General features: G+C 33.5%; 1 protein-coding gene across 2 annotated transcripts; it reads right to left on the bottom strand.

The window, feature by feature from the left end:
• Window positions 1-451: 451 nt before the first annotated feature.
• On the bottom strand, window positions 452-8892 carry LOC114270760 (electron transporter, putative (Protein of unknown function, DUF547)). Of its 2 annotated transcripts, XM_082895961.1 has the most exons (12): window positions 8673-8892; window positions 8252-8351; window positions 7497-7572; window positions 7200-7310; window positions 6507-6623; window positions 5612-5971; window positions 4638-4918; window positions 3635-3734; window positions 3488-3547; window positions 2621-2707; window positions 1967-2107; window positions 452-1032 (listed from the first exon to the last, which is right to left on the bottom strand). In XM_082895961.1, the coding sequence occupies exons 3-12, from the start codon at window positions 7521-7523 to the stop codon at window positions 703-705; spliced, it is 1614 nt and encodes a 537-aa protein (XP_082752087.1). In that variant the 5' UTR covers window positions 7524-7572; window positions 8252-8351; window positions 8673-8892; the 3' UTR covers window positions 452-702. The 2 variants fall into 2 exon arrangements, with proteins under 2 accessions (XP_082752087.1, XP_028068147.2); XM_028212346.2 differs by lacking the exon at window positions 8673-8892 and having other exon boundaries at window positions 8252-8670.
• Window positions 8893-11400: the final 2508 nt, after the last annotated feature.

Raw genomic sequence — 11400 nt, 5'->3', positions numbered from 1 at the left:
AAAACCAACTTTAACCATTATTGGTTTTAGTTTCTATTTATTGGTTTTCAAAACTGAAAGGTTGTGGAAGTTCAAAAGGAATGAAAACCAACTTTAACCAATATGTTTTAATTTCTATTTATTAGTTTTCAAAACTGAAAGGTTGTGGAAGTTCAAAAGGAATGAAAACCAACTTTAACCAATATATTTTAATTTCTATTTCTGCCTCTCATAGAAATAGAAATTATACAACTAGTATCTACACATTAGGTCCATAACACATATATCCTTAAGCCTATTAACTAAATTGAATCACTTAAATTGTAGGCTTCTTATAAATAATAAGACCACATTTAATTATGTGGTCCCATTGAGACATTATCTAACAAACACATCTTCCACCGGGTTACAATTAAATTGCAACAACAGAAATCCCAGATAATTTAATAAAATTTGAATCACCAAAAAAAAAAAAAAAAAAAATTTTTTTTTAAAACCAGTCAATCGATTCAAGTTACAACAGATGCGCAAAAGTAACTTCAGATCAGATAACCACCACAATACACCTGAAATTGGCAAAGATCTAAAGGACAGTAGTTAAATGTACAAGGAGTGGGATCACTTGCATGTTGAATTATGGACATTATTTTTCTTGTTCATTTAGCCAAGAAACAATGAAGACTCGTGACAAGGTATATTGCTTCCAAGAATTCATAAAGAGAGTCACGCTCGCCATGGTTTATCCATTAAATCTGTAGAAAACACATACCTGAACCTTGAATCATAAGGTAACCACTCTATGACTTGCGATGCCTTTCTACTGGTTTTACGATCAATGCTTTTCAGTATTGAGTCACGAAGCTTCTTGTCAACATTTTCAGCAACCCAGTTGATAAGATCATCAGAGGCGATAGAGGCTTCCTTCACAAATCTTTCAAGCACCTTTGGCAGAAACACTTTCTTTGACTTCTTGACAACCACCTTTGCTTGAAGAAACTCCCTTTTTGCTACTTCTAGCTCATCTTTAACATTTGATGCCGTGTAGACTTTAAGCTACAAAAATTAAATAAATAAATAAAATTACCAAGTCTATTTTTAGGACTTTTTGTGTTTGAAGTCACATGTATTTTGAAAGAAGATAAAGATACCATCAATTATAAATATTGCAATTGCGAGCTAATTTCCTAAAATTTAAAGAATCATACATACTACCAACTACTATTTATTTATTATCTTCTTATTTATTATTATTATTTTTTTGTGTGTGTGTGTGTGTATAGGTGTTGACATGTTACCCACCCTACTTATCAATCCATGTGGGACACGTTGGACACCAATAGTCATCAGACATGGTCCAAAACACATATTGGACACACATCCAAATATGTACTTCTATGTTTTTAATCTTTTTAAAACTGCACACAATTTGGACACATAGGGGACGCATGCTCCATTAATTTGAAACACAGTGCAAGTTTGAAAAAAATAACTTCAAAACAATGATTACAATCAAAACAAAGTGAATTTGCACCTATCAAGCATTAACCCTCCCCCTCTCTAACAATTTAAAGTATTAAGAACCCGAAGCCTACAAATTTAAATACGTTTAGGAATAGCGCTTTTTAAAATAAATATCAGAACTTCCTATTTCACTTGTTTTCCAACAAATAGAATGTGTTTTGAGGTTGAAAAGTTAACCTACAATTTATAGATTTGCTACTCATTCTGGTGATCAGTAGTAGCAATCAAGGTTGTATGAAACAACCTCAGATTAACAAATCAAATTCTGTTTGAACGTGCAGGCACATCCCATGACAATGGAAAATTTCACATTCCCAATCAAAACAAGAAAAAGAAAAAGGTATGTAATATACATGCATCACAATCATTAATCGATAACGTCTGACAAGAAGTTTTAAACTCGTGATATTTTAGACACAATATGACGCGAAAATAAAAGGAACATGTAAAGGAGGCAAGGAGTTACCGCAGGATCAGAAAAAGCTCCAGTACAAAGAGCGAAGCAAACAAGGGATTGGGAATTACGAAGACCAAATTTTGAGCTGATGCGTTGTCTTTCTTCTCCAGATCTTTTCCTCATGGCACTTGACAGGACAATCTCAAACCACTGTAATTCATGCAAAAGAATAGATGTTAATATTAATAATGCACAGATAACTAATATTTTATTTTTCTGCAAATCAAGACTTAAGTTCGTATATGTCTCCATACAACCCACAGCACATCATAAAAATGCTAAGTGGGTCAGAACTCAGATAAATCATAAAACCTATAAGATGGCTGGTGCACAAGTCAGTTCATGTGAGGCAATTAATGGCAATTCAACCTAATTATTTTTCTATAGACAATAAGGAGGTTGGTGTTTTTTCATTTTTGGTTTCTATGTTCTAAGAACTTTTTTTTTCTAAAAAATCCCCTTTTAGGAAACACTTTTGATAAGTTTTCTAAATTGTCGAAAACTTTTTTCGCATAAAAATGAAAAGAAGATTGTGTTTTAAAACTTTTCAGTGTTTTTGTTACGAAAACAAAAACATAAAAAATGAAAACAGTACTAAACAGGCCCCAACATTCATGAATTGCCACCACATCTATGTTAGCTTTAGAGGGAGCATGGTAGTACCCGTCCAACTCGAGGTGTACGGAAGCAGAATATTGACTGCTCTATGGCATTTGCACTTACGATGTGGCCACTGATGTTGTAAGCAGCCTGCACTACACAAAAGAAACCTATCAAATTTTAGATATGAACATATAAAGGAGGTAAGACTCAAGGATGGGCAAAACTTAGATGACGATTCCCAGCCCAACAAACACTTTTGAGTGCAGTCTTGTCTTCACAACTTTGGCTCATGTGGTCCTAAATTGAACTCCAAGATTTAGGTCAAAACTGACTTATTGGTGATTCTAGTTCAATAAAAAATTGTAACATGAAATTAAGGATTCACTTGAAAAGGAAATTGGAGATTCTTGGATGCTGTTCTCTAATAAATGTTGTCCACGTCAAGGCTTAGTATGTAGGAAGAATACGGTTTGAAATGGAAACTTGATAAAATTGAGAAGATCAAAAACATTTCCTTTTGAAATCAGAGAATGAAAGTATATCATAGAGGAAGAGTTGTCCTCCAATGAAAAGAAAAAGTAATTTTACACAGTCAACCAAATGCAACCGAAAGAAAGAAGAAACCCTGCACCAAAATATATTTCAATTAGACTGAGAAAATTTGTTTACACCTTGTTTCACTAAACCTGTGGTATTTTGCAGCATTAGAAATAATGCTTGATGGATGGGGAATGAAATAAGACAGCTAAAGAGCCTCATCAGATTTTTGCGACTCTCTTTCTCTGTCTCTGTCTCTCAATACATTATAACAATCTTTTCACCCATGGCCATAATATAAGATAAGATGTGTGCAAAATATAGAAGCCCAATCTGTGAAAATGTATTAACGAATGAATTTCCAAATGGAAACCAAAAAAAGTGCACTACCTTGTGAAACAAAGCTAGCCTTCTTAAAGAGCTGTGGGGTATACCATACGCTAAATATGCCTGCACAAGTCATACCAGAGAGATATAAAATGATCCATATGAGCATAAATAGAAAAAGCAAACTATTTACCAGTTATCGATCTTTACATGCATGACGAGAGAATTGTAAGTGTTGACCCAAAATGCAATCTTGGCATTGGTTTCCATCTGTGCCACATTCACCTTTTCCAGTTGTTCCACAAGAACTCTGATTTAGAAAAGAAGAAATAAATATTAACAACCTTTGCATCCAAACAGTATGCCATAATCATAAGAGTCTCTCTTTTGGGGTCCGGTAGGGAGGAAGTTGGGGTTTAGAACCATCTGGACTGGTCTACTCAACTCAAAAAGCTTTGATCACAACCTCTTAATATCAACTACAAGGGATCATCTTTGTCCCCATGCTCTATGTAAATCCATTTACATAATTAAATCCAAATCATATCCTTTTTCATAGCCTCAACCTAAGTTTTTTTGGCCTTCCTCTTGATCTTTCAATAAATTCAACCTATGTTCATCTGACCTGAACTGCAAACTATGTTCATTTTTCAATAAATTCAATCTGTGTTCCTATAATAAAATCATCTGACCTGAACTGGAACCAGGATTAGCATGAAACCTCCCACGGATTGGATCAGATCTGATTTGCACCCTAAGAACTTACAAGTTCAAAACCCTAGGCAATCTAAAGATTCTTCTTTTTACTTCCAGAGCTGCAGGAATTTGTTTGGGAATGGACCGTTCGAAGCCTGGATTTGGACTCAAATGGTATTTATAGTTTAAACATGAGGAAAACGGGAGGGTTTTGTTAAGTCACCAAACAGAAGAAAGAATGCCAAACGGGACCAAATGCAAATGGAGAGACTTGAACCCAAGACCTCCCCCCAACCTAGGCTCTAATACCATGTTAAATCACCAATTAAGCAATTAGCAAATGGGCCCAACAATGTATATCAAGCTATTCAACAGGTTTCAAGTGAACCTTGATTCAATTCACACCCTATTGGACATTTTAAATTCCTCCACACATGGGGAAAGAGAAAATCAACACTGTTGAATTCCTTTTTTTGTTCCCCACCTTTTTGCACCACTTTTTAATAAGGAAGGGTACCTGTAGTTGTTAATGGCATAAGATGCACGAGAGAAGTGGTTCTTATCAGTTGATATTGAAGATATTTCAACCATGGATTTGCAAGACCAGTCCCTATCCTCACTGATACCACTTCGTTTTAATGTTGTTGGATTTGCAGAGACTGAACTACCAAGCCAGCAGTAGACAGCAGCCATACACCTAACCATTTCCTCAGACAACTTGCTTGGGCACTGGTGGAGATGATCTTTCAGGCTTCGCAGCACTGAAGTTTTGTTCATAGTTGGAAGCATTTCTTGAACCTAATGCAAATAATTGAGATTACAGATAGAAAAACAAGAAGTCACTAGTATTTTGACACTTAAGGAAATTCATTCTGATTTGTTTGCCCACAACATTCAATGACAGATTAATCTAATAGCATGGAGTTGTTAACAAAAGAATAACAAACAGTTGCAAGATATGGAGTCATCAAATCATCATAAAGATGGTAATAACTAGATTGGTTGCACCAGCAAGACACTCTCGATCTGATGCTCTACATTTTTTGAAAATGGAACAACAAAGCTAAGGTACATTATGCACACATAACAACAAGAACAACATATAGAAGGCTGAAGCTGTTACAGTCATCAAAAGAAAATGGAAATGCTGGAACCACTCAGAGGAGAAGAGGAGAGGGACTTCAATTCCAGCTCTAGTGTTGAGAAATTGTAAAGGAACAGTGGTCTGTTTTCAAGAGGCTAAGATTGAAGTTATTAGCTGGGAGGTGAGGAAACAACTTGTATTGGTTAAATTTAATACATTAGCAGAAACATGAAGCCATCATACAAGACATGTCACAAAAAAGTATAGATTCAAGATTAAACAATTTATACAAAGAAAAGAGTGTTATTGTAAGAGATGCACAACAGTTCGGAGAAATGCTTGGAGGCAAATATATATCTCAACTACGACCAAGATGTATACTAAATATTCAGGAAGAAATATCCTACCTTACCGGGGTTGGACCGAGTCTTCTCAAAATGATTGTTGGATTTGCCAGTAAGCAACGGAGCATGTCGTGTCCTAGATTGCGATGGTAAAGTTCTTTTCCCCGAGTCATTTATAGAAGTCAGAGCTTGGAAAGGTCGAAGAGGGAACTTCTTTGCGGAACAAAAAGCACTTGAAATTATACTTGGGTGTTTCCTAGATTCATTCTTCGTATGGGCTGGTGAAGTCATGCCAGAGTTTTTCCCAGAAGTAGGCCGACTAACACATTGTTCAAAAATGCTCCTATAGAGAGAGAGAACATGCTGCTCACGATTTGCAACCTCTTCTTCCAGAAGCTCAATCTCCACTATTAGTTCTTTAGTCTAAAATGAACCAGAATGCAGGGTTACTTTCCGCTAGACTTGCCACATTTGTAGCTCAAAATGAAAATTAAAAAGCGACATTGCAAGACAAAATGAAAATAAAAAATACACATTGCAAAATTCTATGAGCATATAAAATAAAAATAATTAATTAATGCCCTTATGATAATTGGACTATGCATAGCTAGAAGATTTATGGATATTGATTCATATGTGATCTGATCTTCACCGGGTTGCCAGACAGGAAAACTAATCCTTAAGTTGGAAATATCAATGGCATTAGATATATATGCATTATATATGTGTTGAGTATGCATAATGGTCAGGATTCACACCACTCAATAGTGCTGAATATTTTGTAAAGGTGACCAAAGCGACCTTAATTCCTGGTTCACAGCATCTGGATGCTAATAAAAAATTTCAGCATTTTTTGCATGGTTTTAATTAATATTTGATATTTCAAATAGCAGAATGGTTGCTCTAGATTCGTTTTTCCAGAAGATCTAAAAAATTTGAGGTCTCTAACTCCAGTTACCTGTGCAGCAAAATGCCTGTGTCCAGGAGATAAAGTACTAGAAGCACGACCCATTGCCCTTTCAAGCATCATCCGCATAGATTTCTCTTGCTGCAAACGTAATTGCAGCTGCTCAATCTGCAAATCAATACATCATTTGTGAAAGAAAGTTGATACATGGAGATTATCAAAACATGAAACTGATGTGTAACTGCAGATTAATGCCATACGCAAAACTCAGTCTATGATAATGTGCTCAACAAGCTCAGTGTTTTGTCATCGATGACAAGAAAGTTCAAGAGATTTTGAGAAGATCATATCATATCCATTAATGTTATGTGGATTTTTTTCACCCAAAGCATGTTGGAGCATGTGTATTATATCCTTCCATTGCATTTGTTTCCAATGGTGATAATTTTTCTAACATCGACACAAAGAAATCAAGGTATTTCTTCCAAAACCAAAAATGGTGGTATTTTGCAAGCAAAAACATAATGGAGCCAGTCAATCTATATAGATTGCTTCACAATATGATTCACAGCCATTATACCCACTCTGTATACATAAAACCATATTGTATCAAATATTTTCAAAAATAGATCCAGCCAAAACTTCAAGTATGGAGCTCCAAGGGACCAAACAGGAAAGGATACAACACAAATTCATGTAAGCCTGCATCTAAAAATTCATGAAAGGAAGACATCAAAAGCTTACATCTTTTTCCAACGAGTCCCGATGTCTTGATGTAGTAGCAGTGTTAATGTTGATGGAGTATCCGTGACGAGGACTTCGTGCTCCACAAGTCCTTTCTGAAAGTGGCAATGCCTGCTAGAAGAAATTGTAGTTAGAATAGGGGCCAATTCATCCTTTTCAATCTATCTTACCTATCACTACAATGCACGTAAAGTTGAAGAATGTTGGTTGTCTTTAAATTGAAGAATTAACTTGCATAAGAAACAGTTGTACAAAATGACCAGAAAACGAATAATTAAGTAAGATTCATGATATTACATGTGATTCAATGAATTTGTTCTGCATTGAATGTGAAACTCCATCTCTGGTACTATCCAAGTTCCTGTCCGTAGCACTGAAAAAGGAAAAAGCATAATGCTACTTAGATTGTGAAAAGATATGAGAAACCTCTATGTTACAGTGCAGTGTAATTTACATAAAATAACAATTAGTCAATATTGATACTACTAAAAGTCCAAAAATACCAACTTAGATATGAACATCTTTTTCCAAACAAACTCCATATAGGGACAGTCTTCAATAAAAAGATAGGTTATCGTGGCAAAAGACAAGCTTGGAATGGGAAGTCACTATTAGACCACAATTAGAATGAAAATACATAATAATTATGGGTCGTCCTGCTAACCACAGGTAGTGGTTAAGCTTCAAATAATGTCAAAAATTTACAATTTCAACACACATTTCACATATCCCCATGCACTTTCATTTTTTTTTTTACATTTTACACATTTCAACACACTTTTTACATATTTTCCAGTCTTAACTAACACCCATTAACCGTCTTTAACATTTTCCTATTATTATTGGCAATAAAATGAAAGAATAGCAACAAATTAAAATTATATTGTAATATGCTTGCCACTGACAAATAACAAAATTCATTCATAATTTCTTTTTTAAAAAAGATGAAAAAGAAAAAAAATCTTAAACTTGCCAAAGTCTTTCAAGTTTATGGTTTTTCATCTATCAATAACAATAAATAAATCATGTAAGTAAGAAGCTAAGAAGTGCACCTCTTAGAGCGGTAGTGTTTGGCTTTGGCATGGGCATGTGAACCTGTCCCAAAATCTCCATTTTCTCTCCTACCACCAGCCTCTTCATCTTCATCTACATCTACAGCAAAACCATCCATCAATTTTATATTTTCTTTCTTTCTTCTATCTTTAAATCTCCACAAGATTTTCCAAAGCTCTCACAATCTTCCACTACACAACACACTTAAACACAACTAACAATCACAAAGGAACAGAATGTGATGATAATGAGAGATAGCCCAAATGGGTACCCATAAAAATGCACAAATTTGAGTATTCCTTAATGGGTTTTGCATTAAAGTGAGTGATTTATTGAGGGGTTTTTTTTTTTTTTATGAAGAATTTGAAATGAGAGAATTGAAGTGAGTAATAGTGGTAGTTGAATTTAAACTGGACTTGCCTCAAAAAAAGGGAGACCAGGTTAGATGCCAGGAATTGAATGCTATCACTTTTGTGTCGTTGAGAGCATTCAATGAGATGAGTTATTGATTGTACCTCCCACTCTCTCTCTCTCTCTCTCTCTCTCAACTCTCAATACTTTTCTCTCTCTAAAAGCTCAGAGAAAGGAAGGGAGTTACAGTAGAAAGAAAGAAGAATGAGGCCCTACAAACTCCATTGACAAGACTCGAAAATCGAAACATTGGATTCGGATCATCTCCTCTTCTCGAACAGTTGGTCCTGTGCATACGAAGCTAGTGTCCTGCATCGGGCCGGGCCGTGAAAATTATCTATGCCCAATGGGCTTTCCTTGTTGGACTGTGTCAACCGTCAAAATTTTAGAGTTCAACGAACTTGATTCAAATGAACTCGCGCAATTATCGGATTTACGGGCTGAGCTAGTGGGCTATTGGGTCAAGTGATTTCAAACTAGGCTTAGACTAAGCCCAAACCTCATTTAAGCCGGGGAACTCGCCGGGTATAGGTTTAAGCAAGGAAACAACCCATTGAGTTGCTAGCTTTCAAGTCAAATGATGACATTTAGTGAAAGTTGTCGATAAATTGAAAAAAATTAAATTAGTCAAATAATTTTATTTTTAAATTTATTTAGATTAGTTGATTTTAAAATTTTAAATAAATGAATTGAAATTTTTTCATAAAAAAAATTGAAACAAAAGTAAGCCAAGTTTTTTTTATACATTTTCAATAAAATTTGTATTATTTTGTTTATATTGTGTTTTAAAAAAAAATTAAAATTTTAAAATTTTGAAGATTGTTCAAATCTAAAATTTTATTATTTGTCTCAAGATAGAAAAAATTACTCTAAAAAATAAAAATAATTCATGAAACAAATTAATTTATAATCTTCCTAACGAGTGATAATCATTTTATTTAAGAAAAATTAGTGAAACATCCCTCTCCAACTTTGTGTAGTCGGAGAGGTTCAAGATATTTTGTTTTATTAGGTAAGATTCCTTGATGAAATTTTTCTATGATCATACCGGAAAAATTTTAAAATTTCTTTGTGAAAATTGAAATTTCTCTATATTAGGGCTGAAATTTCAATGAGTCGGGCAAAATTTTTCCGAGCTAAATTTTCTATATGAAAATGTTGAGAAACCTTATCTACGAAAATATTATATGTTCTTTATTTTACAATATCAGGATCTTAAAAAAATATTTCCCGTTTCTTTATTATAACTTCAAAATTATACATTTAAACCTATTATTATAAAAAGTCGTATTAAGCTATAACTAAGAAAGTCTCCGTATAAATAATTATTGTGTAAGTAAATCTATAGTTCAACATTAACAATTTTTTCACATTACTCAAAGGTAAGATGTTTGACTTTTCATATCTATTTGATAACATTTTTTAATTCTACTTTCCGATGTATCCAAGAAAGATAGTTGTTTTTTGATTATATAAAGAAGAAGAAAAATTTATTTGTAATGTACTTGTGTCCATACAAATTTAATGGAATTTTATAATTATGCGGTGCCTATATTTTAAAGATGGGGATCTAAAACCCGTTAGAAAACAAAAAGTGGTGGAAAAAAGGATTATAAATCCAAAATGGTGCAAACTATTGATAATTCCGTCCTAGTAATAGAATACCTATGTCGGCGCGGGGATAACATATGATATAAAACCTCCACGTCACTATTCAATTTTTATTTAGATGGAAAAGGCAAAATTTATATTTATGCACTCAGCAATACTAAAAAATAATAATTAACCAAAAAAGAAAAAGAAAAAAAAAGACTCTCAATTAATTACAGCTCATTACCATCTACTCATACCATCACTCCATGGTATTATCTTAATAAAAGTCTTACACATACATTATTAATAATTAATAGTAATAGAATCATTGTTATTGAATGAAGGCACTTAGGGCACATTTGGTTATTCAAAAGATATGTTTGTTTCACATTTGATTATACAATATGATGATAAAGCAGTATGGTTAGAGACTATGACTCTTCTGTGATTAATTTGGACTATTTTAGGAAGATGGTTATAATCAACCTTTTGATTAAAAGTTGATTATGAGCTGATTATAATCAGTTTTTTGTGAGAAAAGAAAGTGAGTTATAATCTGAGAAGTGAATTATAGCCCACTTCCCAAAAGACCCATAGTAAGTTACAAAACAAAATTTTGATTGGTCAATAGATTGTGATAGGCATAGATTTGAAATAAAGAATAAAATTGCATGATTATTTGCACTTGCTAAATTATTTTCTAAAATAATTAATAACTTCATCCTATGAACTTGAGATAGAGGAATAGGATTAAAGTTTATTGACAAAATTATCAATCATAATTGTCAACCTTAATCTGGTCCCTTCCAAACATGAATGAGAAAATATACACTATCCTCCACAATCCCTACTTATCCTTCTCATTTTCATTCTTATCTGACAATCAAATGTGACCATATTATAATTATGGACAAACTATACCAATAATTTTTGTACTTTATTTCTTGTATCAATTTAAACTATGTATTTTCAATTATATTAATTTTACTCTTTAATTTTTATATCGTGTCAACTTAGTTCAATTGATAAAATTTATTAAGAAATTAGACGGAAACTAGAGGCAAAAATCGATTGCAACGGATGAAAGCGGTGGTGTGGAAAATATGAACAGGAGAAAGGGAAATGGCAAATAAATCATTTTGGT

Source organism: Camellia sinensis, chromosome 11 (genome assembly GCF_055761805.1).
Source record: "Camellia sinensis isolate YWXY chromosome 11, ASM5576180v1, whole genome shotgun sequence".
NCBI classification, from domain to species: Eukaryota; Viridiplantae; Streptophyta; class Magnoliopsida; order Ericales; family Theaceae; genus Camellia; species Camellia sinensis.
This window is presented reverse-complemented; position numbering and strand designations above follow the sequence as displayed.

Bases quoted from the DNA above. Each gene is read 5' to 3' on its own strand.
- LOC114270760 (XM_028212346.2), bottom strand. From the start codon at position 8,370: ATGGATGGTTTTGCTGTAGATGTAGATGAAGATGAAGAGGCTGGTGGT. The intron at 7,311-7,496 runs GTAATATCATGA...TTCTTCTAGCAG, and splicing joins ACAAATTCATTGAATCACAT to GCATTGCCACTTTCAGAAAG. The intron at 3,735-4,637 runs GTACCCTTCCTT...TTTCTAAATCAG, and splicing joins TATGCCATTAACAACTACAG to AGTTCTTGTGGAACAACTGG.